The following is a 27,294-nucleotide window of genomic DNA, read 5'->3' on the forward strand; positions in this document are numbered from 1 at the left end:
ACACCAGGCCCTGCATGTTTTTGGGGAGAGGAAGGAGCCACACCCACCCCATACATTCCACCTGCTCCTGGTCCCCAATCTCATTCACAGGCAGGTTTCATCTTAAGTGCTATCAGTCCTCCTGCTGGTGCATGGGGTGCAGCATCAGGGCTTCCTGGTCTGATTAGGACACAGGGACCTTACATAATTGAGTGGATGTGAGTAGCCAGAGTGCAAAGGTTCTCTAGGTGGCAAAACCATATGACCCAGTTTTAGGGCTGGGTGCCCACATGCCATGTGCTCTGCATGCTGGGTAGGGCTGGCCTAGCTCCTACAGAAAAACCGGGGCTTCCAGGTCCCCAGCAGGAATGATTTTGGTCAAGAGGGGCAGGGTTGGGAGCTGTGGCCATATCCAGGGTCAGGTGATCGAGGTCCTGATGTATTCCTTTCCCTGAAGAACTTTTGGCTATCATAGGCCTGTCCTGGATCCTTCTTTGTCCTGCATCCTCATGGAAAGAAAGGAACTTCTGTGGAGGGTGGTGGGATGGGAGAAGGTGAAGATGCAGGAAGGAAGGTGAGTGGAGGAGGAAGAGGGGATGAAGGCAGGGCTCCAGGGAGGCAAAACAGGTGTGGATACGGTGCCCAAAAGTCAGCAGAGGTGGGAGACAGGCAGCAGGAAGAGAAAGGAAAATAGCAGGGGACCTCTCAGGTGGAGTTGTGGCCCACAGACTTGGGCTGCGCCTTGCGAGAAGTCAATTCTGATAGTTTCTTCAGCCGCTTCTTCAGCTCCAGTGGAAACTTCTCATAACACTTCTTACACACAGGCTTCATGTCGAACTCCACAAACTTGTTCCTGGGGAGCACATGGTATCTTCAGGAGAACCCTGTGCTTCCTGCCTCTGAGTCAGGCCCCTACTGGCCAGCAGAGGTGCTCCCCCATCTCTCTGCATGGACCTGCTTCTGTCTAGGCCTTTCCTTCCAGAGGTATCCCTCACATTCGTTTTTTTTTTTTCGTTTTTGTTTTGTTTTGGGGCCACACCCGGCATTGCTCAGGGGTTACTTCGGCTATCTGCTCAGAAATTGGTCCTGGCAGGCTCGGGGGACCATATGGGATGCCGGGATTCAAACCAACCACCTTAAGTCCTGGATAGGCTGCTTGCAGGTATCCCTCACATTCGGACACTCTAAAACCCTCCTCAAGCTCCCTGTTGTCCTCAGAACTCCAGGTAGTTCCTTGCCCAGTCAGAATGCACCCCTCTAAGTCTCCTGACTGAGTCAGCTGTGGCCCAGTGGTCTCTTTGCTTGGAAATCTACTCTTGCCTTAGTGGGAGTTCCTCCTGCCAGGGAGCCCTGTGTGCTGGCAGGTGTGTGATGGGCTAATATCACTTCTCTAACAGAGCCAGGGGATTCCTCTACTCTGCCTATTCCCTCTGTATCCACAGACCTGGTCTTGGGGGACTTCAGAAAAGGATGCAAGGGAGAGCCTTGGAAAACCCTCTCAAAGTTGAATCCTTTTGAAATGGGAGGAGAGAGGTGTCTGGAAGGTCCTGTTCTGCCTATGAAAAGACTGCCCCCCCCACAGGGGGACACTGTGTCCACTCACTTCAGGGTGAGCTTGCTGTTGCAGGTGGAGCAGGAGAAGCAGTTCACACACCAGGCCTTGTTGAGAGCAGACACCACTGTGAGGGACAGATGCAGACACTCTTAGCAGGCCTTGCCTAGGACCAGCTGTGTGTAGTGAGGGCCAGCTGGGCCTGCAGCCGGTGCGGGGGGGGGGGGTAGGGTGGGCACAGGAACAGAGGAGCCTTACCGTCCCCCTCAATCACATGGCTGCAGTTGTAGCAGACGTCCCCGAAGAGCTGCATACAGAGGAGAATGTCAAAGGTGCACCAAAACACCAGAGAGGACCATTGGGCCCAGCCCCTCCCCATGGATATTCCCAGGCACAAACAATAAAGACATAGACTCGGGCTTGAGGGGAGATGCCCATGGCCCATCAGAATCCCCCTTGAAAGGTTGGGACTGTTGCAGAATCCCCGTTTTCTCTCCTAGAGAAGCCAGGCAGCTCTGACAGGTGTAGTAGGGAGGGCAGACTGTGGCACCTATCCTGCTAGAGCTAGATCTCATGCTGTCATGTTTCAGAGGCCCCACAAAGGACCTGGGCAATGGGGCACACATGCCAGTTGAGACCTACTCATAAGTCTCTGAGCTGAGAGCCAAAACCTCAAGCAGGTCTGGCCTCTACAATGCAGCATCTCCTGAGGACATGACTCATAGCTTCTCTTCTTGTTGCTCACCTCCCCCTGCAGCCACCTCCATTGGGCTCCAAGCACCCTTCAGCCCTGCATAGGAGAGGCAGCCCCCTTGTCTTTATCCTGCTGGTCCTGCAACTTACCTGGTTGTAATGAGTCTCGCAGTAAGCCAGGCCCTTCTTCTCATAGTGTCGGTGTCCCAGAAATGGCTTCTCACACTTGGCACAGACGAAGTGCTGGGAAGGGTTTATGTGTGGAGGATTGTATCAGGGCTGAGCATCAACCCAGGGACACCAGGGTGGAGGACGTCCCTGGGTTCATGGCCAATATTGGGGCCAATGCCAGGGTAGGGGCAGACAGTCCCTAAGAAGGTACCTGCTGAGAGTCTGCCCCAGTCTGTGGATGAGAGTGTGGGTGCTTGTCCCGCACCCCACCCAACACCCACTGCATTCACATTGGGGCTGAGTCTACTTCTCTGGGTATGAACTGGCCTTGCTTACCTCCACGTGCCACTGCTTGCCCAGTGCATTGACCACCCGACCTTCAATTGGCCGACGGCAGGCCCCACAGATGGGGACACCCATCTTGTCATGGCAGGGCAGACAGTAGAGCTCACCCTTCAGCTCCCGGGCCTCAGCAGTCAGCTCCTTCCTGGAAGACATCAAGGAGCCCTCAGTGGCCCGGCAGCAGGACTCCACTGCTGCCCCTTCCTGAGAGGCCTGCTCTGTCTCAGCAGAGCGCCCAGGGCAGCAGCCCTTTGATCTCTGGGCTCTCTGAGGACTTCCTGTGTCCCAGACAGACCCAGAGGCACAGGATTCTTGCACGCAGAGCCCTTGCAGAAGGCATCTGTGTGCAGGGCTGTACTGACTGAGAGGCAGGCCTGTTCTCCGAGCTCCCCTCCAAGCCAGACTGGGTGTCTGAAACGGGTGCAGAGGGGTCACCCTGCAGCCCCTCCTCCCTTCTGTCTTTCTCCAGCATTGGCACCAGCTTCCCTCACCTTGCTCTTCCTCACCTTCTCCTCAGCCTCACTGAGCCCCAGCTTGATCCCAAACAAGTCTTTACTCAGAAGAATTTTCTGTGTAGGTACCTTTCAGTCCTGTTCTCCCTCTATCCACTCCCATTCCAAGGACAGCCGCTCTGCCCTCAGGTTCACCTTCTCCGACTGCAATGTTGCCCAGGTAGGGCTGTACCTCCATGTGACCCTCTCCTTCATCACACCCCCTCAGAGTACCCGCAGTTGGTGCAGTTGAAGTGGTCAGGGTGGTAGGCATCATTCTTGAACATGAGAGGCTGTTCATCCATGACCTGGTGGCACCGCTGACAGATATACTTGCCCAGGCCCTTGGCCTTTTCGCGGTTGTGGCAGGGTCGACACAGGTGTCTGAGGGAAGCGAGGTTAGGTGTTAGGGGCAGGTGGCCCACTCTTGCTCCTTGGGAGGAACTCCTTGAACCCCCTCCTATGACCCAGTGCATCAAAGCAGTGAGCTTAGCTAAGTAGTGGCACAGCAGGAAAGCCACAGACATGCCCCTGCAAGAGATCTCTTTCTGCACAGTAAAACTAACCACTCTAGAATGTGGGCAGAAGGCCAGCTTTGTCTGTATGGCCAGGGCTAGAAGAAAGTCGTCTTCTGCTTTCTGCTTTTGCTGAGCTTAGTGTAGAATAGATATTTTATCAGCATAGCAGCTTTAATCTATGCATCTTTAAAAAATGTAATGGCAGTGGCCCCAAGTTTTTATTTTGCTCAGCAGAGATGCTCAGACCTCCCTTTGGGATCTGTCAAAAAGGGACCCAAATACCCACAGGCTCTTTCTGTCCCCTGAAACAAGCCAGGCTGTGTGAGACAGAGGCCCTAAACCAAGAACTGTTGCTACAGAGTCTTTTTTGTGACAACCCCAGTAATTTCTGATGCTACTCTCAATCTTAAACAACAGCTGTGGTCTCTGTTAAAGGAAATCAAGGCAGTTTTTGTCTCCTGGAGCTTCCAAGGTGATAGGAATTAAGATTCAAGGTCTATAGACAAAGATGTACAAAGATAGCCAGTGTTGGTCCTTTTTAAGGCAGAGTAGGGAGTGAGGCTACTTCTCAGATGCAGTACCCCCCAACCAGATGTGTGGGAATACAGATTCTAGATACCAGGACAGCTTGCTCAGGGACCATGCCCATGACCACAATGCCAATGTGTGTGGATACATCATGCTCCTCTCGGCTTGGGCTGTAACTCCTTATCTCCCTGGCAGCTGTCATAGCTCAGTAGGTGCCCAGGGGCTACTTTCTATATTGCCAACTCCTTCTTACCTGTGCTCATTTCTACTAGTGCTAGCTCGGAGCAGGAGCCTAAGATGTGCGCTGGCACTTGAAGGAATGAAGGCTAGTGAAAGAAAAGGCCTAGGATTAGGGTTAGGGTTAGAGTTAGGTTAGGGAGCATCATCTTTCCATGGTAATGTAACCAGATGGGGATTAGGAGACAGTTTTCCAGCTTAGTTCTCTTGGCCCGACGTAGTCTGCATAAAATCTGTGATTATACATTTGACTGTGAGATGAAGATTTCATCTCTTTTAGACTCCAGACCTCTGAAATTCTGTGGGCTTTGTTCAACCCACCCTTATCTAGACAATCTATGTTCTGGACTCTGTATGGGAGTGGGTTGTTGCAGCAGGTTTGGGGCTGAGCCCATCCTGACCCTACCACCTCTGCATCAACTCATGTCTTTACCATGGACACATAATTTATTCCCTATCACCAGTCCCTCTGTTCTGACAACTCCTCCATGACAATAAGATGACATTCAACAGATATTGAATAACTTGTTTCAAAACTAGAGAAATGACTCACCTCTCCCAAATTTGGGTATAATGGCCTATGCCTTGTAACAACTGCAAGCCATTACCCCAATAAAAGAAATGTCTTCCTAAGGGTATAAGTCAAAGGCCCTTATTTCAAACCACCATAAACCAGCATAAACCATGCCAAGGCAGGGAAGGGGCCATGTCTTGCTCCATATGGATGCCCACCCAGGCAAGTGGAACTGAGACTTCTTCTAAAGAAGGAATCAAGGAAAAGAACAGAATCACAGAAAAGATAGATGTGCCCTAGAACTAATGTAAAGCCAACATGAAGATTTTTTTTTCCAGAGAGAATGGACATGAAAACTAAGAACTCTAGCTTCAAAGGGCCACAGAAATAAGAAACACACACACACACACACACACACACACACACACACACACATATCTGGGGACACAAGCAGACAAAATGACATTTGTCTGGCTTTAAATACAGTCTCTTCTTAAGACCAGTAATTTCTCTCTGAAAAGTGACTTCATTTTGCCAAGACTCAGTTTTCTTGTTTGGAAACTGGGCAAATATTCCAACAGCAAAGAACTTTGTGGAAAATGGAATCACATTTAAGATAGCATAGGTGGTAGATCCTTCCCAATGCAGCTCTGTTTATTTTTCTCCAATGTTTTAACTAACGGGATAAAAACTCCATTGAAAAGAGGAAATGATAATTTGGTTCTCTGCCTCAGATATATCCATGTGGGAGAACAGGAGAAGCCAGTTTGGTATACACAGTCTCATGTGCAGGCCCTGTCAAGAACTGAGACAACCTTAGGAGTCTCAGGACCAAGCAGTCACAGAGCGACAGTGGTCTACATGGGTCTCCTGACCACAGAGGGAGCCCTCTAAAGCAAGGCCAGGTCTCCCGCGGGTCTCTCAGACTGAGCTGCCTACCCAGAGGCTCAGACAGCGCCCCATTATGAAATGGCTTGCAGCTGTGTCCCGCTTGAGATAAAGGCTGTGATTTATTCTGCACGTCTGACCGGAGCCTAATTATGCGGGGCAGGACACAAGAACCCTACAGCAAGTGTCCTGAAAGAATCCCCTCTCATTCCCCCAACAAGATTCCTCATCCTGCCCCCCTCCCCATTCACAGACCCTCCTCTGCTGGGGTTGTGTGCAGGCTTGGGAGCCTGGGTTTGTTGTCCTGGCAGCAAGCCTCTCTCTGCCCCCACCCCCATTGGTAGGAAGAAATCAGGGTCTGTAACATCCTGTTGTGTCATTCCCAGCCAGTGCCCCACTCAGCCTGCGCCCACTCCACAGCTTCGAGGACAGCCACACACTCTGCCTCTGTGACTCTCAGGGACCAGGCTTCTGAGGGGGTGGGCCCTGGGAGCTGGACACTGGAATATTCACAGCCCAGTGGCAGCAGAAGCTGCATTGGAGGAGTGGCCCACCACAAAGAGACCCCAGGGAAATGAAGCCTCTTTTCAGGGCTGCAAGGACTGGGGTGTCTCTCTCCTCCTCTCTTTAAATAGCCTGCCTCCCTCCACCAGCTCCACACAACCCGTGGTGACCACTGGACCTGTCACCGGATCCAGGAGAGGTAAGGGCCAGGTGGTCAGGTGGGGAACTCTGGCCAGCTCAGGAGGGTGGGGTCACTGAGTCAGGGTGGTGGGAGTGTCCTGGCCATGCTTTTCATGCAGAGTTGTGACCTGTGCATGACCCATCTGGTCCACAAGAGACTAGATCACGAGGTGGTATAGCTTTGTCCCTGCCCAGAGCCTATAGCCATGAGTGTCCAGCACCCAGCCTCCTGTGTGCTTGTCAAAGCTGGATCTGTACTGTCACAGCCACACCCCTGTAGGGAATCCAGGAGTTTCCCTCTGATACCCACTAACCATCCCTGTGGTCCCCTAATGCTGCCCTAGACTTGGACACCTGCCCTGAGGGGATCTGGGGAGAGGAGTGTAGGGTTCCCTTTCACAAAACACTAGGACACTTAGTGTTTATGAAAGGGTTCACAGTGAAGATCAACTTAAGAAGGTTTAGAGTGGAAAGGGCAGGGTGCAGAGGGTGCAGTGGTGACTAGGAGAGCTGAAGGCACTTTAGCTTCATGATGGCTCTTCTCTCACCTTCTTGGAATCCCCCACCTTGCAACAAAGGGCTCCCTCTCCTTTCTGCACTGAGACCTAGAGGCTCCCATGCTGGTGGGCCATCCCATGTGAGCTTGAAGCCATAGAGATGAGTTGGGAGGTACTAATCTGTTGTCTGATTCTGGGTGAATTGCCCTGCCTAATTGACCTTGGCAAGTCTGATTCTGAGCCTTGATTTACAAACTGGAAGGTGGGGCTGAGCTGCCTTCCTCTGGGGACTGTTGTGAGCTGTGCGCAGCAGCCCCCAACTGCTCCCCCACTGCAGGCTGGCCTCCTGGCCATCAAGGCAGGGACAGCCCAGAGGGAGTGTTTTCTTCTGAGTTCCTCTGCACCTCCTCCCCACCTTTAGTCACTTGTTCCCATTTTCCCTCCAGACTTTGTCTCCAGGCACACAGAGTGCAAGAGGATTTTGATAATAAAGGTGTGAGATTCATAGCGAATACTCTCTCCCCTGCTGTTCCAGATTGGGGAGGAGGTATAAAAAGGAACCCCAGTGAAGAACAGGGGACCTGAGGTCTGATATAGAGAGTCTGGAGGCCACTATGCCTGACAGCCCAGCCCATCTACAAACTAGGTTTCATCCTACTTTTTAGGTTAAAGATGGGCACCCCAGGCTACCCATTGGCCTACTCCATCCTGACTGAGGGACTGCTTTGCTAACAGGCAGTGCATTCCTGCCAGCACAGGCTAGCCAGGCTAGAGGTCAGGACCAACTGCTGGGAGAATTCTGCAGGGCATTTGCTCTGATTCCCTCTGGGGCTCATGACAGGATGCTATTGAGTTGCTGGGGATATAGCTCACATGTGTCTCCCTAATGTCTGGGGCTGGCTTTTCTCCTGCTAGTTTTTTTTTTTTTTTTTTTTGGTTTTTGGTTTTTTGGGCCACACCCATTTGATGCTCAAGGGTTACTCCTGGCTAAGTGCTCAGAAATTGCCCCTGGCTTGGGGGGACCATATGGGACGCTGGGGGATCGAACCGCGGTCCTTCCTTGGCTAGCGCTTGCAAGGCAGACACCTTACCTCTAGCACCACCTCACCGGCACCTCTCCTGCTAGTTTTTATAGTCTGGCCACCCTGGCATAGAATATGGATGCTAGATGGGTCTTTCAGGGAAGTCCCTCAAATTGTGCTGCAGCTGAGGGTCTTCAGGCAGAGATTTGTAAGATAGAGGAGTCTTGCCCTTTCCTGCCACACTCCCATCATAGAGCCAGCAGGAGAGATCAGGAAAGATAGAAAAGATCTTATTTTTGTTGTGTTTTGTTTTTGTTTTTTGGACCACACTTGGTGGCCCTCAGGGCTTTGGCTCTGAGCTCAAAAATCGCTCCTGGAGATTTATAAGATACCAGGATTGAACCCATGTCAGTCTGGGATGGCTGCATGCTATCGCTTCCCTGGAGTTGGGCTATAGTCTAGGTAATGCCTTAAAGTCAGGCAAGTTCATGTACAGGTTTCCAAGTCTGAAGGGGTGGAGAGGTTTTTAGGCTGAAGAGGTGCTGCTTAGGGAACTGGGAACCCACCCAGACTCATCGTTCAATTATTATACCAAGAGCAAGGCAGTAAGTAGAGCTCCACCCTCATTCCCCACCCTCAACCATGACAAAAGAAAGGGAAATCTTAGAAACATATCCTGCAAGGTGGGAATCATCTCTCAGCTTTTTCTCAGTGGTTTTGATCACACAAACTTGCCAGTCTCTCCCTGCAAGCCTTATAAGGAGGCTGAAAATCACACTGTCTTATAAATCCACAAATTTCTAAGGGGAGAACTGAGTTGTCTGCCCCTCTGTCCTGACCCTCCCATTGTGACTAACTCCTATCCCCACTGAGTTTGAGAAAGGTTTTCTCAGCTCTTGTTTGAAGCCCAGCTCTTGTAGGCATGGTAGTTCCATACATACAACTCAGGGAAGCTCATGCCCAAGCCTTTGCTTTTAGCTTTTTGCCCAAGACAAGAAAGTTTCTGACATGTGCCCGATCATGGAGGTGTCCTCACTGATTCTGAGGCAGTCATTGTAGAATTAAGGTGTCCTGGGGGTGAGTTTGAAGGCCATCAAGGGCAGTTCTGGACCTCTGCAAAGGGGAATGCCTCACTGATCCCAGGCTTGCTGGTACTTATATATTTACTCCTCTCAGGCTTGTCCTTAAGCCCTGTCTCCGGCTGAAGTATGAATGGCCTTGAGTTGGTCTCCCCAGGTCTGACTGCCAACACCTCCCTGACCACAGCTGAGCAATGTGGCCAGGAGACGCCACTGGAGAACATCCTCTTTGCCTCCTTCTACCTTCTGGATTTCATTTTGGCTTTTGTTGGCAATGCCCTGGCCCTGTGGCTTTTCATCCGGGACCACAAGTCAGGCACGCCAGCCAACGTGTTTCTCATGCATCTGGCAGTGGCCGACTTGTCCTGTGTGCTAGTCCTGCCCACACGCCTTGTCTACCACTTCTCTGGAAACCACTGGCCGTTCGGGGAGATCCCATGTCGACTCACTGGCTTTCTCTTCTACCTCAACATGTATGCCAGCATTTACTTTCTCACCTGCATTAGTGCTGACCGCTTCCTGGCCATAGTGCACCCTGTCAAGTCTCTGAAGCTTCGAAGGCCCCTCTACGCCCACATGGCCTGTGCCTTCCTCTGGGTGGTGGTGGCTGTGGCCATGGCCCCTCTGCTCGTGAGCCCACAGACCGTGCAAACCAATCACACGGTTGTCTGTCTGCAGCTGTACCGGGAGAAGGCCTCCCACCATGCCCTGGTGTCTCTAGCTGTGGCTTTCACCTTCCCATTCATCACTACGGTCACCTGTTACCTGCTGATCATCCGCAGTCTGCGGCAGGGTCCCCGTGTGGAAAAACGCCTCAAGAACAAAGCTGTGCGTATGATCGCCATGGTGCTGGCCATCTTCCTGGTGTGTTTTGTGCCCTACCATGTCAACCGCTCTGTCTATGTGCTGCACTACCGTGGCCATGGTACCTCGTGTGCTGCCCAACGTGTGCTAGCCTTGGGCAACCGCATCACCTCCTGCCTCACAAGTCTCAATGGGGCACTTGACCCTATCATGTACTTCTTTGTGGCTGAAAAGTTCAGAGATGCCCTCTGCAAGCTGCTTTGTGGGAAACGGCTCTCGGGCCCACCTCCCAGCTTTGAAGGCAAAACCAACGAGAGTTCAATGAGTGCCAGATCAGAGCTGTGAATGCTGGGTGTACCCATTCTAGGGTGGCTGCCATCCAGATCCTGCTCTCCATCTCATTATCCGACACTTTCCCTCTATGACAATAGAAATTGGAAGCTTGGAGAGTCACTGATACATCCCACACAGAGAGACTCATCTCTCACCTCCAATCAGCTCTGACTACACTGACAGCCTTCACTCTTTCATATGCATGTGTGGTAAAGCAGAAGAACACTGTGATTTCGCAGACGCATATCTCTAAGAGGCTGATAGTGACCCATCTGCAGACTGTGCTGTAATCCCCCACAGCCCCGCCTCAGCAACCAGATACTTGGTGACTTCATCCCTGCATTAAGGAAGGGTGAGGAAGTATGAGAACCCTCCCCAACAATGAGTGTCTTTCTTTTCCAAGTGCTGCCTGCTAGACTCCCAGCCTCTTTCCCACTGAAGAGAGGCATGGAGATGAGACGTTGCAGAAAGAGTCTCAGTAGGTATCTGCAAATGACTTCAGAAAAAGGAACTGAAGAACAGAAGATGAGGGCTAGATATTTTCCAGGAAGTGTAAAAGAAAGTACTTTGAGGTCCCTTTATGGTCAGGAGACTTGTGAATTCAGGGGACATGAACTATATGCATGATCGCCAAGCACTCAATGTATATTCTGTGCATGCAAGTCAGCAGGTGACCTCCAGCGAACAAGCAACATCAGCCCAATGTGGGGTTCTCCATCCCTTTTGCTGCGATCCTATAAGATCTGGCCTGAAAATTTCTGGAGCTTCTTCTATGAAATTCCATGCATACCTGCTCTTTGGAGTCTGGGTTGGGCACACAGCATAGGCCATGATCACAATCATGGAGTTTGTACCATAAGGGGATACTTGGGCTAGAGAGAAGAACCCAGTGTGTGAGCCTGTCTCACTAACTCAGTCCCAACAATGGGTGTCCTGATCCCACTTTTCTTCCAAGAAGCGCACACGAGCCTCTTTGGCCAAGCTGGAAGTTGATTCACTTTATTGGGTGACAAGAATGATCCTAATGATTGAGTGACTAAAGAAGCCCTGTAGTAAGAAAGAGGCCTGACAGTGAAAGATGTTGAGAATTTAAGAGGAAGTTTGCAGGAATTTTTGGGTCTGTCCACAAAGTGGTTACAGGGACCCCTACTGTCCTGGGAAGTGGACAACAGGTGTGAAGTTGACAACAGGTGTGCCTGCTGCACTGCAGATGCTAGAAGAGATCTATACTGAGAGAGAGCTAAGTGGCATTGTAGACTACTGGTTGAGCTGGATGCTCATAAAAGGAGAGAGGGAGGCAGAAATAGTGGGCACTTGCTCCAGTGGGTGGTCAGGTGTTTTCCCCAAGAAGGAAGAAAGGTGTGCTACCTATGAAGGGGGTGCAGGCTGCCCCCAGAGTGTGAGTCCTGAGGAAGTAAGAAGTGAAGCCATCATTATAGGGAGAGGGTTGTGTGTATGTAGGGCAATGGTGGAAAATAAGATGTGGAGAAAAGAATACATTTTTCTGGGAAGAAGTGATGATCTGAAGAAAAAGTGGCCAGTAAATTCATGAGTTTACTGGGACCCCCTTCAGATAGACTACAAGGAGGGAGGTGGAAGGTTGGGGTCAACAGCAAGAAGTGGCCAGTGGGAAGTAACTTAACTCCAAGCATCTAAGACTCTGGCTCTGTCTTCTTCCACTCTCCCACCGTAGTGTGCCTTTGGTCAACTTCAGCCCCCACTCACTTGCCTGAGTTTGGGGTCAGCCCACATATCTCTCTCTCTCTCTCTCTCTCTCTATTTGAATTATTTTTTAGATGTGTTCATGGAGGGAGGGACTGCTCTCATCTCCGCTCAGGGGTCTGAGTAAACTGTGGCTGATAGAGCTTCAATGGTAGGGCCACACCTAGTGATGTTCTGAAGGATCCATTCTGTGCTGGGAAATCAAACTCAGGTCCTTGTGTATGCATCCCTGACCCCTGAGCTGTTCTCCCTTGCCTCTTCTAACCTAATTTCTTATCCCAGAATTGGTTTGGAGATTCCTGACAGGCCTTGCATGGAAGTGACACAGGCTCTCAAGGCTAGCTTGGGATGAAAACAGAACATGTTCCTTTTCTGCACTGATAGCTCACCTGCCTGCATTCTTCACGAAGCCCAGGTCAGCCAGCTCCGCATCACACAGCTCACAGCGGAAGCACCCTGGGTGCCAGTTGTTGTTCATGGCCTTGATGACACGGCCGATGATGAACTCACCTGGAGGAGAGAGTCCCTGCTCACCTGCACAGGGCACCAGCCTCCCCATCTTGCTTTATAAGTCTTTCTTGGCATGAGCCCCAGAGACCCTCAAAGAGTTGGGACAGGACATGCCTGCAGGGTCCTGGAGCTGGTGCTAAGAGAATGGTGGTCAGGGAAAAGCCCCAGGCCCCAATTTTCTCTAAGCAAAGAGGCCAAGCTCTACTAATCCTTACCACAGGATCCGCAGCATGGAGCAAACAGCATTTGGAAGTCATGTTCACAGTACTTTCGGCCTTCAAACTGCAAATTGGATCAGTAAAGAAAAACTGATCAATCAGTATTATTTTACAGAAGTGCTCTGCCCAGCTCTGTCTGGACACATATCCCTCTTTGTACAAGAGCTAAGTTTGCAGGAGTTGGGCCACCCTCCCTTTCTCCAGAGCAGGTTTCTTGGGGAAGGAGGCAGAAAGGAGATGCAGGAACAGGGTTACAGAGACAAAGGCATTTTAGAGAGAGACAGCAACAAACTTAGGTATGAGAGAGATCTGGTCTGCTCACTCGGGACATCTCAAAGCAAGACTCTCATAGAAACTGGGTGCTCACCACTAGTGCTTGAGTATTGTGGCCCTTGTTGGTCCTTGAGTAAATGGAGGGCTAGGAAAAGGGATGGGGGTGGGGGGTGGGCTGGGAGAATGGGATGAAGTTTGGAATGCTTGCATCCTTCTGCCCAATTTCCTGTGTTTTCTGTGTGTGAGAAATCCATTTACTCCAGAGGCCATAAAAGACTCAGGGAGAGGAAAGAAGAGGGGCACAGGGGCATGGCTCCAGTGGCTCTGAGAGGAAACCTTGATTCTTCCCACTAGCAGGGGTCTTCAAACTACGGCCCGTGGGCCACATATTGTATTTATTCCCATTTTGTTTCTTCACTTCTAAATAAGATATATGCAGTGTGCATAGAAATTTGTTCCTAATTTTTGTTTTTACTATAATCTGGCCCTCCAACAGTCTGAAGGACAGTGAACTGGCCCCCTGTTTAAAAAGTTTGAGGACCCCTGCTAGAGGGAGCCTGTGTGTTCACTAGCATGCCACCAGCTCCCATCATGCTGGGCGATAAGCCCTCTGTACTCCTCTTTGAAACATTTGTTTTCTTTGTAAAAAAAAATGTCTCTTTCAGGAATGGGGGAGATATACAAGGGGAAGGTATATTTGCCTTGCATCTGGCCAACCCTGGTTCGAGCCCAGCCACCACACTGGGACCTCTGAGCATTACCTAAAGCAAACCACTGAGCGCTTTTGAGTGTGGCCTCTGAACAAAACAAACAAAATAATTGTCTTCCTTCTGTTTTTCTCTTTCTTTCTTTCTTTCTTTCTTTCTTTCTTTCTTTCTTTCTTTCTTTCTTTCTTTCTTTCTTTCTTTCTTTCTTTCTTTCTTTCTTTCTTTCTTTCTTTCTTTCTTTCTTTCTTTCTTTCTTTCTTTCTTTCTTTCTTTCTTTCTTTCTTTCTTTCTTTCCTTCCTTCCTTCCTTCCTTCCTTCCTTCCTTCCTTCCTTCCTTCCTCCCTTCCTCCCTTCCTTCCTTCCTACCTCCCTACCTACCTCCCTCCCTCCCTCCCTCCCTTCCTTCCTTCCTACCTTCCTTCCTTCCTTTCTTTTTGGTTTTGGGGTCACACCCGGCAGCACTCAGGGGTTACTCCTGGCTCGACACTCAGAAATCACTCCTGGCAGGCTTGAGGGACCATATGGGATGCTGGGATTCGAACCACCATCCTTTTGCATGCAAGGTAAATGCTCTACCTCCATGCAATCTCTCTGGCCCTTCCTCTGTTTTCTAAAGTGCAGTCTTAGTAGGATGCAGCTGGTTACAGTCCTATCCTGTAGCCTGTAGATGTAGCAGGAGTTTAGATCCATTTACGTAGTAATGAGGATTTTTGAGCACTTTCTGTGTGACACTTTTTGGGTGCCTCCACTCACATTCTTTGCCCTCGTTCACTATTCTCACGGATGAGCAGCATTGTCAGGAGACACAACCAGATGAACACTTGCTTCAACTTGACCCAGTAGATCACATCCTGCAACTTCCCATCAGCTGATCCCATCATCAGTCTTTAAAACCCAACCTCTGGACACTTACTCCAGCAGCTACCAGGATTGTGCTACAAAACCTTAACAGTAGGCTCTGTTAGAGAAGAGACAGTTTCCATGGTGTAAATACTACTGTGGCCCACATGATGTTGGCAAGGGGTTGAGAAAGGCAGGATCATCACTGTATAGTGCTCCTACCACACACTACAATAGCAACAACTAGCCTCAGACCTCAGAGGCATAGATGATAGTAAAATGTAATAACTAATTAGGTAAGTTTTAAATATCTATTGCTTTGGTTTTATCTATAAAAATAAAAGTTTTATCTCATTCTATGTTTATCACATTAAGAATTTATTTATGTTTGTGTGTGTGTGTTGTTGGGTATTGAACTTAGAACTTAACACATGTATAAAATGTGTTCTACCATTGAGCCACATCCCTGGCCTATCACTTAGCATTTATTATTTATGACACTCGAATGTGTTCAGGATTTACTACTGGCTCTGCACTCAGAGGTCTCTTATGGTGGGACTCAGGATGCTAGTTGGTGTTCGGGGATTGAACCTGGGTCAATCAGCTAATGCCCTACCCATTTTCTTACTACTCCACTTAGTTTTTAATAATGGCCCAATTTAACAAATAGCTGACAAGACTGTGGAAAATTTGACAAACTGCTTGTATGAGCCATTGTGGGCCAATTTAGGTTCCCTGACTTTTTTTTTATGAATTGTTACAATAATTTTGTATACCCTCTTGGATTTTAGCATCTATTCTGGTCCCAGCCATCTCTCTTCAGCACAGAAACAGAACTGTTCTATCCAAATTTGGATTGTGACTCTGCTGCATACTTTGTCATGGCTCTCACAGTGAAATCCAAAAGCCCAGGCAAAATACTTTATCTCTTGTTGTTGACTCTCCTTTCCTGCTTCCAGTGAAAATGCCTCCTGAAATTCCTCAAATGCCCTGTACATTTCTGGCACAGGGATTTTGCCTCTTCTGGGTATCCTTCCTGTAAACATGTGCTTGGTTTCCTCATTAACTTTAGGTCTGCTCAGGCATTAACCACCCCTAATCCCCTTGAGACTGTTTAGAACAGAGAACAGAGCATGTGTTCATTGTATTTACTCTCTGAAGCCCAGAGAGGGTATCACAGCTTTTGCACAGAAAGCTTTCCTGTAGAAACTTCCTTGGTCCAATAAAAGTCCCATAACTTTCCTCACAGACATAACCACAGGGGAGTCCTATTCTCTTCTTTGGAGGTAAAAGAGGAGTCCACATGTAGCCCAGCAAGGTTCTGTGCTAGCAAGAGCACCATTCAGCTCAAGGTTTGCTTGACAAAGGGCAACTTCTGAACTTAGGTTTCTATGTGGGAGGTATAGAAGGCAATGGTGGGAGGGTCTTGAGTGCAGCTTACCTCATAGAAGAGTCCTTCGGGGAATGGCCGGAAGCACTGGGCACACACAAAGCAGTGCTCGTGATATAGCTCTCCATTGCTGTTAATGATGCGTTCAGCAGGGGTGAAGCGAGCCTGGCAGCGCTGGCATTCGGCATTGGCCAAGGCATTGGACATGTTGCTAGGAGAGAAAAGTAACAGGAAGGTCAAGACTGAAAAGGATCATGGGGAGGTGCTTCCCTCAAAACTCCCATTTAAATTCAAATGCTTCCCTGTTTTCTCCATGGTGACCATTTACACGTTGTGGTCACCCAGGTCAAACTGTCTACCCATATTGGGATCAATCCTCAAGTCCCCAAGGTGTGAATTTGCTAAGTGCCAGTGCCTGCCAAGGCTAGGGAACAACCTTCCTAGATGACAGCCTGGCAAGACCAAAACAGAGCTTCCATTTCACAGTCCAAAGAACATGACTGATCAGCCAGAGAACTGCAGTGAGCAAAATCAAAGAAGAGATTAGCAACCAGGCCTCCCTCTCCTCTATACTCTGCAATACCCTGTTATTTCACAGTGTGCACTTTCCTGCAGGGAGGTGAGTTGTGGGCAGGACATACACTGGTCAGAGCTTGAGTGAGGGGTTCACTCATGTGCAGTCCCTCACCTTCCTGCTGCAGAAAGGCCTAAATCACAACTACAGTGGGTCAAGGGCTGGTTAGGTGAGAGATATGCACAAGCATCTTGTGAAAATGTTGGCCCAAGTCCTCACAAGAGAGGCCAAGGATTGTGTAGGTCACTGACTTAGAACCCCTACTTTCTCAATCCTCACCATGCTGAGCCATGTATTGGGGTCATTCCAGCTTTCTCTTATATATCCTATCACCCCCTTCTGGGGTCTGGATATAAAACATCATGTGGGCACTTGTAGGCATCTCTATAATCTACTCTTAATACCAGAGAATGTTCTGCCTTCCAGATAGAGCCAAGGTTTAGAGATGTTAAGTTTCCTGTCCAAGTTCACTGAGCACATGACAGAGTACAGGTTGGAGCCCACTTATGCCAGATTTTTTTTTTTCTGGACTATGAATCATTTCTAATTCTTTACCCCTTTCCTGCCAACAATGTGATCACCCTGCCATGAATGTAAGAGCATGAGCTTTGGGATGAAAACAAGGTGAAAATTGCTTCATCTCCTCTTCCTTGGTGATGGTCTCCTCATCTTGGAAAAGTGGCCTTCCTCCTGGGAGGGACACAACAGGAACAAAACTACAGGCCTCCATATTAGCCTGGGGCAACTTGTGGAAGAGCTTGGAGGAGTTTGTGAAGCTCCACAGCCTCTTTCATCCACCTGTTGTGCAGCTCCTTTGCTGTGAGGAGAGCAAAATAGTTTTTTGTTTGTTTGTTTGTTTTTGGGTCACACCTGGCCATGCTCAGGAGCTACTCCTGGCTCTGTGCTCAGAAATCACCCCTGGCAGGCTCGGGGAACCATATGGAATGCCAGGATTTGAACCACTATCCTTCTGCATGCAAGGCAAATGCCCTACTTCTGTACTATCTCTCTAGCCCCCAAATAGGTTTTTGTCTCATAGTAAACTATAATTAATTGGTGGCAGCCCCCATGTTGTTTGGGAAAGCCATGCTTTGGGTGGGGAAATGTCTGAGTTTGCAATATGAGCTGGCAGAGTAGCATGAAACAGCTGACCAGTTCGAGGTAAACTGACTCCCATCCTTTGCTCTCTGAAAACAGCCCCATGAGAATGTCTGAGTGTGAAACTCCTGGAGAAGAGTAGGATGTGGTCATAGAGGTAAGAGAAGGTGCTGCCTCTTCAGGCCTACATGGGGCCTGGGGCACTGGATTTACACCAGAAGGACTGCTGCCATATGAAGACTGGTTGGAAGCTGGCAAGAGGCAGGCAGGTCCTCTGTGTACCACTTGTGGGTGTCTGAGGTGGAGGCTGAACCAGAAGGCTCCTTAGCAAGTCCTGCCAGATATACAGGACTTCTGAGTGTGCTTCCGCCTGTACCTCAGACTTGTTTCAGGAACAAGGACCCTCCTTTGTGTCTTGGGCTGAAGATGTTGGGAAGTAGGAGAGAGGCAAAAGTTGGGCAGAGCCCTGGATGAAAGGGAAATTGCGCAGCAGCTACTGCCACCCTGGATACTGGTCTCTAGGAGGTGGACTGGGCAGGAAAACCCTGGGGAACTGGCTAGGACTCTGTCAGCACGACTGGGGTTTCCTGTCTGAGAACACTGTGAACCTGGAGGCTTTTTCCTCTGGAGCACACGCCCAAGTGGGAGAGTAGCTCAATGCCTGAAGGCAAATGGACCTCTGGGTCTCAGTACAACCAGAAGTCAAAAGGAAATCCTGTGACTCTGGGTTCAGGGGTCCAGAAAATGAAGGACAAACAAGGATTCCTGTCCAGCCTTCTGGCTTAGTCTCGCTCACTTAACCAGTGAGTATACAACAAGCCCATTTTCCCTTTGCTCCCACAGCACGTCAGGTCTTGGTCCCTCAGGAATTCGCAGGAAAGCTGCGGCTGGGCGGTAACATCTTCTGTCAGAGATCTGTCTGCTCTTTGGTGACCTCCCAGCAGCACTGTCACTTTGCTGCTCCAGACACTTCATATTCTCCATCAGCTCCTCTACAGACTTTCTGCTAAATTTCCTTCAGTCACTGCACCTGGCTGTGATATTGTAAGGGAGGCAGTGAGACAAACAGGGTTCTCAAGTTCCTTCTACATGTTACGTCTCTGAGAGCCCACAAACAGCTGTAGGACCTTGAAAAGTTCCAAAAGTTCCTTTGGGTCTTCAGCCCTCCTATTTAAAAAAAGTATGCTGGTAGAACAGGAGCCACCTGGCAGGGCTGACATGAATAACTCAGTTCACAATATGTTGCACAAGCAGGCTAACTGTGGGATAAAGGAGTTGTTGTTTTCAGCAGTTCTAAACCTTCCAGAGTCCCTTCACTGGAGCGCAGTCCAAGGAAAGGCCTGTAGGCTGTCTGCCCTGCCAGAGGGCAAAGGGTGGGAGCCATAAACATTCCACATTCTGCATTGCACATTCCGGGAAAGCTCAGGGAGCACAAAATCTTCCTAGTTATTCCCTAAGGAGTCATCCTGATCGCTTGAGTGAGTGCATGCACACACACACACACACACACACACACACACACACACACACACACACACACACACATTTCTAAGACCATGTCTAACCTCCTGGAACTCAAATGGGAGGGGTACACCCATCTAGAGAAAACTACTCCTACCTTAACTCCCCTGTCACTCTCAATCACTACAGCTAATAGTCAATTTGTTACCAGAACTAAATTTCATGGAAAAGGGAAGTCTAGTAGGCCATATATACATGTGCATTCATGCGTTTTATGAGACTCTCCTCAGTCCTGACTGTTATTAAATGCTTGCTTGTGTGTCCTTCTTGGCTATGGCCTTCAGTTGCAATCTGTCCTTGTGAATTCTCTTTACAGCATGGCCTCTTTCTACAAGATTGCCTAATTTCTCCAACTGTGTTTCACTACACGAAATTTTGCATCACTGCATGGAATTTCGCATCATCCAAGTACCAAACAGTGGCTAGCACTGCCATATTAGTTGACTTACATAACCTCAGAAATGGGCTTGTTCAGTCCCACAGCATCATGCACATCTATGAGGAGCCTGTGATTCTAGGTTAGCTGTACACTCCTGGAATTCCCTACAAGTATTGCTCTGTAGTTTTTGTCACCCCACTCCCCATCTCACTGTCTCTTTCTCCAGACCTCTATGATAGCTTCAGCCTTCAATCCACTCTCTCTCTCTGGAGGGCTACCTGACCACACAAGAGCCAGGGAGCTCAGAGCAGGCTCCGTCTTCACAGTTGGTGCAGTAATTAGATCCCCCTTTCTTTCCTCTGGGGTACCGGCCCCCTTCTCTAAGCTCCATATTCTCTCTCCTAGTGGGTGTTCCACCTCTTCCTCTGGGGTCCCCACTTATCACTTTTGATGTTATAGACCTTCATACCCACAGTCCTCGCTTTTTCTCCAACATCTATTGGATATTTTCTCAATCCCAATCCGTTTTAGTTCATCTTCACATATGCCATAGGGCCTCTCCTGAATTGCACCGGGTCTCCCTCCCAACTTGTCTCCAAAAATAATTTCACCATGGGTCTACATCAGCATTTCTTCACTGGATAAAGCAGTGTAGACTTTGGGTTTACATCACAGCCGAGCCCTTTGGGTGGGATGGGCGATGGCCCGCAGGTTATTGGACGTCTAGTTTACTCCTCCATAAAGTGGTAATGAAAGATCCCAGTCTGAAAGCAGTAATGGGGCTCCGGAGGAGCATATTACCCAGCACTCTCTCCCACCACCTTCCCCAGGTACAGGATCACTGGAGGCAGCAATCTCAGTTAAACCTCAGCCACCTCCCTTCTCCCTAGTTGTTCTTTCACCCAGGCACTCTCCTATACCCTCCGGTCGTCGGAAGGGCCTGGCCTAGTGTCCGAGGAAAACTTCCAAGCTGCAGCTTTCCGGTCATTGTCCTCGGCGGACCCGCCCTGCCCTGGTCACCTACCCGGGCGCAGAGGACGGAGTGCTCTGCCGGTGCTGGCGCCGCCGGTACAGCCCCGACGCGGCCAGCGCACCCAGCCGGCTGGCTGCCATGGCGCGGGCCTCCTGGGTGGTCGCGGGGTGGCGCGTGGCCCTAGGGCTGTCGGACCACTCCAGCCTCCGGGAGCTGCTGCGGCAGGGCTCTGGGACGGCAGGCTAGGGCTAGGCGTACTAGGGGCGCCTCTCCCCGCTACCCCCGCCGGACAGGAGCTCACGTTACACACTGAGATCTGCAAAGGGCAGCCGAGTCAACTCGAATAGAAAGGATATTGTTTGCAGCGGGGGCAGTGAAAGCCAAAGCGGGACAGGAGTGGGTCGAGCCTAGGGAGGGGACACACTGGGAAGATCCCAAACAGCACCGAGGCGAGGACCACGGTGATTTTAGGGCAGGAAGCCTGGAGGCCCAGAGTTACCAGGAATCTGGGAGGAAGCCTTAAGTCCTCTGGACGTGCTGGGGTTGATGCAGGATCTTGGAACCTGTCAAGAAGCTTAGGGAGGGAGAACTCCCCCCACCCTCTTCCACATTCTGGCTTGCTTCCTTTTCTCAGAATCTGACGCTGCAACAGAGACTGCTTCACAAGATCCAGAATGGATAGCCCTAATGCCCTGCACCTGGTCAACAAATAGCGCCAAAAAGAAATCCATGCGTTCAAAACAGAAAATTGATGATGAGGCCGTTGAGATAGCACAGCGGTAGGGCGTATGTCTTACTAGCAGACATATAGTGGTTCGAATCCCGGCATCCCATATGGTCCCCGGAGCCTGCCAGGAGTGATTTCTGAGCAAAGAGGCAGGAGTAACCCCTGAGCGCTGCCGGGTGTCACCCAAAACAAAAAGAAAAAAAAATTGATGATGCCCCAGTTTACTAGGCTATAGTGGAAGACACCCAGCAGGTACCATGTTATTTGCATTTGTATCTGATATTTGGGCAGAATTGGGATACAAAGCTAACTCGGCAAGGTCAGCCTGAAGAGTGACTGAAGAGTGACTTTTCGCTAATTAAGCATCATCACTGTTGGCAATGAAATATGGATCCAGAGTACACACAGAAATCTCTAAGATTGATTTTATTTCCATGACAAACCTTCACTCAGGCCAAGAAGGTGAGCAGCATCTTCCTTGGTCTTCCAAGAGAAAAAGATGCATGCCCTTCCCAAGAGCAGACATTGACCTTCCTTCTCTGGCCGGGAAAAGACTTGGGAGGAATTATCTGCATGTAGTTGCCAGAACCCTTTATCTCAGAACACAGCTAGTCTAGCAAAACCAAACATAAAGAAGTACATTTGAAAGAAGTGAAAAACATATTTTCCCCTACACATTTCTGATGGGAGTTGTCTGTCTCTTTCTCATGCAATGCAATGTTCCCCCCTCAACCTCCCCTCTGTGTTAACTACCTGCTTGTCTTTTATTTACTGAGTTACAGGTGCTGATCCATTTGCTGGCTCCCCATGGTTTTACAGACCCTGCATTAATTGTGCTGAAGACATCTTGGAGACTTAATGTCTGGATCCCGCTCACTTGGAGACTTGAAGTCTGGACCCTACTCACACCTACCCCCAAAACCTCCGGATTCCCCCATATCAAAGCCCATTCCTGTTTCCTCTGTAAAAATAACACAGCCCACCTGAAAACTGTATAAAAAACCCCTTGATTTCAGACTTTGGGGTTCGCAACCTCTGCTCTGCTCTGAGCACGTTTCGAACCTCTGATCGATCAGATTAAACTTGGAACTTGCCTGCAATTTGCTGAGCACGTGCCTTTTTCACTATTCTGTGCTGGGCAACTGGGGGGTCGGGTCGTCCGGATTTTTCATTTTTGGCGAGCCACCAGGAGACCCTTACACACCCCACCCGAGCCGGACGAGTGAACAAGGTCTGCTTGGTGAGTTCCCTGGGATCCCTTCCCCCTCCTCCTCCCCTTAGCTCACTCTCTAGTTCCCCGTGTGCTTTGCTCTGGGTTTATCTGTGGGAAGCGCTATTGCAAACAGACCTGGTAATCGACTAAGGGGCTTAGTCGTGGAAGTGTGTGACTTTGGAATCCCAGACTGAGGTTCCCACTCGATGCGTATACCGAGTGGCAAAGGAGTTGACGAACTCCAACGCAAAGTCACATCCCTGGCCGCGCGCACCAGGGTGCCTAGGAGGCGATTTAAAGCAACGGGGAAGACGTTCCCTGGTTGCAGGAAGGAGGTCTGTCTGTGTAAAGGTTTGTCTGCGTCGTAGGTTTGCTTTCTGTCGCTATTATTGAATTTGAAACTGTTGTTGGAATATTGGCTTGCGATTTGAGTTGAATATCTGGCAATTCTGATATCGTCATTGTGTTTCTCTATTGTGAGTCCCTTGGGGCTCGTCCTTTGATTGTTGAGCCGAAAAACTTTCTGTTTAAGATCTCTCACTAACTGTATCTAAACTAACGCTACTGAGTCCGATCGCAAAAGTCCCCCGGAGCCAGGTACCCCGTCTTCTCCATAAAAGACGTGGTCCGATAGATAAATCCTGGTGAAGAATAAAGGGTCTCAGTCAAGTCTCTCCAGATAGACTTGCCCTCCAGCAAGACAAACTGAGCTCCGGTTAGGAACACATTGGTTTAAGCAATACACTTCTCCCTCAAGTGGTCGGACATTCTCTTTTTCTATGTCTTCTGTGACTAGTTCTTTCTGTCCTCTTACTTGTAACTGGACTAATCCAGCCTCATATTCTGGTACACTCATCCCAGTTTGTTGTTTTCTCTCTACGGAACACCCTACCCTTGTTTTCGTGTTCCAAATCGGACTCTGTATTGTGTTTTTTTTATTCCTTGTTGGTTGTTACACTGTTAGGTGTGGAAAGAGGGCTTGATATATTGCTGTGTGAAAGAGAGGCTTGGTAACAGCTGTTTGTGCATAAGGCTGGTGAGACCAGGCAGCAATGGGACAGGTACAATCCACACCACTTGCTCTTACACTAGAGCACTGGAAAGAAGTTAATAAAAGGGCAAAAAAACAGTCTTGGGTTATAAAGAAGAGAAAAATGGCAGGCATTTTGCTCTTCTGAATGGCCCTCCTTTGGTGTAGGGTGGCCTAAGGAAGGCTCTTTTCATTTGCCATCGGTACGGAAAGTAAAAAGCGTTATCTACCACGCCAAACCCGAGGGACACCCAGAACAGGAGTCCTATATTCTTGTTTGGGAAGATTTGTGTGAAAGCCCCCCGGAATGGATGCGCCCCTTTCTGTTTCCAACAGCTCCCGACAGCCTGGTCGCCTTGCCGCCTGACCCTGAGCGCTCTTCCTTACCCCCACCTACTAACCATAGCATTCTTCCGTAAGAACCAAGAAGGAGGCGCCCCGGAGGAAGATAACGAAGCCAGCCCCTCCCGGCTCACCTCTATGCCCACCACAGTTCCCCAACATTTATCCAGATACAAACTGATCTTCTTCTTTTCGAGCCCCCCCCTTACAGGCCCACAGAACGGAGATTCGCCCAGCCTGCATCCACACAACGGGAGGCACCTGTCTCCCCTGCGTCTCCCTCAACTTGCGAAAGTTCGGAGAGAAGCAGGGAGCAGGTCAGGGGGCGTGGCCGCTTCCCGGGTCTGCAGAGGCGGGGAGCGTCTGCCCAACCTGCGTCTCCCTCAACTTGTGAAAGTTCGGAGAAGGGAAGGGCAAACGGTGGGGGCGTGGTGGGTCACCCCAGCGCCTGCCTCGATCTGCGGGAATGCAGGAAGTGCAGACCAGGGGACGCGGCGGCTCACCGCAGCGCCCTGCATTTGGGAGAGGGGAACCATCCACACTGTCAGCTCCCACTGCCCCTCCCCAGCCACCACCACCACTATTAACCAAGGGGCATGACCGGGCCCCTTGCCTGCCTTCTGTTTTAACAACAGACGGACAGGAATCATACTATCCACCCTCCCCCCCTGACTCAGAGGGAGGGGATGGACGCACAGGACCAGCTGCAGGGACCCAGAGCCAGCTAAGAGGACAAAGCTCTGCCCCCTCTTGCAGCATCTATAATGCCACTAAGACCAGTGGTCCCCCAACGTTCCTTTGCCCGATGGGCATGGTGGAAATATGCCTACCTTACAGTACTGGCCTTTTCCCCTCCTCTGATTTGTACAATTGGAAGCTAAATCATCCTTCTTTTTCAGAGGACCCTACTAAATTAATCAACCTTTTTGACTCCCTAATGAACACTCATCAACCAACCTGGGATGATTGCCAACAACTGATAAAAACCCTCTTTACTACTGAGGAACAAAATAGAATCCTGGCCGCAGCACGGAAAAATGTGATTGGGAATGGTGGTTTAATCACCGACAGGCCTGATGAAATAGATGACATCTTTCCTTTGCGCAGACCTGACTGGGACCCCAACGCTCCTGGAGGTAGGGAACATCTGTCCACTTATCGCCAGACACTCATGAGAGGTCTCCGGGAAGCTGCTAGGAAACCCACAAATTTAGCCAAGGCTGCCCGACTGGCTGCTGTCACCACGCTGCAAAAGTGCATCTGGAAAAATCTTCAGCAGGCATACGAGCCCGGGGACCTGACAGTACCACACAACTACAAGCCAGGAGACTCAGTCCTCGTGCGGCGACATCGTGCTCTAACACTAGAACCCAGGTGGAAGGGACCGTATGTTGTCCTCCTCACGACCCCTACTGCAGTTAAGGTAGACGGTATTGCGGCGTGGATACACGCCTCACATTAAAGCCAGCACCAATAGAATTTAATCAGAATGAGGTGGGCAGTGGAGCGAGCAGAAAACCGCTCAAAATCCGGCTTAAACGCCAGCAAACTGACTCCTCCTGCCTCAACTCCTGTGGTTACTTCTAATGCCCCCAGTCTTAGGGGGGTTTGATCGGCCAGTGGAACACCAAAAGCTGCTAAGGACTCTCTACCGGTAACCCCCTGTGACTGCCCCGGAGGTCATCAGTTCAAACCTGAGTACCGAGCTACACAGGCAGTCGACTGTGGCACTAAAACGGCCCTATCTCCAGCTCAAGCCAACAGCTTCCACAGGTGAAATCAAGGCTCAGTGGGTATGTAAGCAAAAAACCCCAACCCCTTCCCCCCGGACACGAAAGGAACCTGCCCCCAGGATGTGTAGAGCTAACTCAGGTACACTCACGGTGCTATAAAAACCTATCAGCAGTGCGTTAAAAATGGCCAACTCTACCTGGTGGCGAAACTAACTGATACCTACAAGGGGAGCACTGGAGGTGAATGGGGTCCTGAAACTTTTAAAACTCCATACGGGGCAGCACATTGTCTAGCAAATATTGGAGATGTGGTCTGCTGGCCTCTAAGGCCCCTTTACATATATCAGATGGGGGAGGGCCCACAGATCAAGAAAAAGAAAAGGAAGCCATAGAATGGGCCGAAAAGGAAGTTTATAACCTAATGCCAAACTGGCCCAAGCACCCCTCCCTTCAAGCTAGGGTGCTAAATGAGGATCTGGATTCAAATATACACGAGATTCTAAAGTACACTCACAAGCTCTTAAATCAAACCAACCCAAGCTTAGCGGCTGACTGCTGGCTATGCATGAAAATGAGTAACGATTGGCCATTAGCAATACCTGTGCCTAAACCAAATATAAGTAGCTTTTCAAACTGCACCTATACCAAGCCCTTTAAGGTAATCCCTCAGGAATTTGACTCCTCCACTTGCTATGTTAGAAATTACTCACTAACCATAGATTTAGGGCAAGTACCAACAACAAGGTGCTCTAACATCTCCGAAGTCTCGTTGGACTTGGAATGCCTCCCCCCAGGACAGGTCTGGGTCTGTGGAGGAAATTTGGCTTATCCAGTGTTACCCAGAAATAGCACAGGCATTTGTGCACCTGCCTTCCTGCTACCCAACATTGATGTTCTCCCAGGAACTGAACCAGTCCCTCTTCCCAGCATAGACCTCCTGGGAGGACACCGAACTCGAACTCGTAGGGCTGTAGTATTACTACCCCTGCTGGCTGCGTTAGGTGTGGTCGGAGGATTAGGAATGGGAGCTGCAGGGTTAGGAGTTTCATTGGACCGGTATAATAAGTTATCTGATCGACTGGCCTCAGACATCCGGCAGGTTTACAAGTCTATCCAGGGACCTACAAGACCAGCATGACTCACTCGCCTGGGTGGTCCTGCAAAATCGGAGGGGACTAGACTTAATCCTAGCCGAAGAAAGGAGGATTGTGTGTAGCTTACAAGAAGAATGTTGCTTTTATGTTAATAAATCCCGGAATAGTACGAGACAGAATAAAGAAACACCAGGAAGAATTAGCAAAGCGAAGGGAGGAACTCTATGATCAACCGTTATGGTCTCTATGGGGAGGAATCCTCCCATACCTCCTGCCTCTACTTGGTCCAATGCCTAAGTGTACTCTTAATAGTTGCAGTAGGACCCTGTATCGTAAACAGAGTTGTAACTTTTATCCGCACTCAAGTGGGGGAAGTTAAGCTAATGGTGCTAAGACAGCAATATCAGGAAGTACCCACAAAACTCTGAGTAACCACTTGCTGCACCTTGACCTTAACCCCTGAAACCAACTCCGCCCCACCTCAGCAGGAAGTAGTTACAGAAGAGACGTCTGCCCAAAATCCCTTCAATGTTCTTGGCTAGCAGTGGTTTACTTCGGTTACTTCTGTGTTAATTCTAAGAATAGAATTATTAACAAGAAGGAGTGGGAAATGAAAGA

At 49.7% G+C, this 27,294-nt stretch overlaps 2 protein-coding genes across 2 annotated transcripts; one reads left to right on the forward strand and one right to left on the reverse strand.

Annotated features, from left to right (window-relative positions):
• Positions 1-563: 563 nt before the first annotated feature.
• LIMS2 (LIM zinc finger domain containing 2) lies at positions 564-16,203 on the reverse strand. The gene is made up of 9 exons (XM_049773135.1): positions 16,044-16,203; positions 12,780-12,846; positions 12,444-12,564; positions 3,463-3,612; positions 2,732-2,882; positions 2,375-2,467; positions 1,790-1,838; positions 1,583-1,658; positions 564-832 (listed from the first exon to the last, which is right to left on the reverse strand). Exons 1-9 carry the CDS (start codon positions 16,197-16,199, stop codon positions 685-687), a joined length of 1,011 nt encoding a protein of 336 aa, XP_049629092.1. The 5' UTR covers positions 16,200-16,203; the 3' UTR covers positions 564-684.
• GPR17 (G protein-coupled receptor 17) lies at positions 9,174-11,800 on the forward strand. The gene has a single exon (XM_049773129.1). It carries the CDS (start codon positions 9,325-9,327, stop codon positions 10,342-10,344), a length of 1,020 nt encoding a protein of 339 aa, XP_049629086.1. The 5' UTR covers positions 9,174-9,324; the 3' UTR covers positions 10,345-11,800.
• Positions 16,204-27,294: the final 11,091 nt, after the last annotated feature.

The sequence above is a fragment of the Suncus etruscus genome, chromosome 5, assembly GCF_024139225.1.
Source record: "Suncus etruscus isolate mSunEtr1 chromosome 5, mSunEtr1.pri.cur, whole genome shotgun sequence".
NCBI classification, from domain to species: Eukaryota; Metazoa; Chordata; class Mammalia; order Eulipotyphla; family Soricidae; genus Suncus; species Suncus etruscus.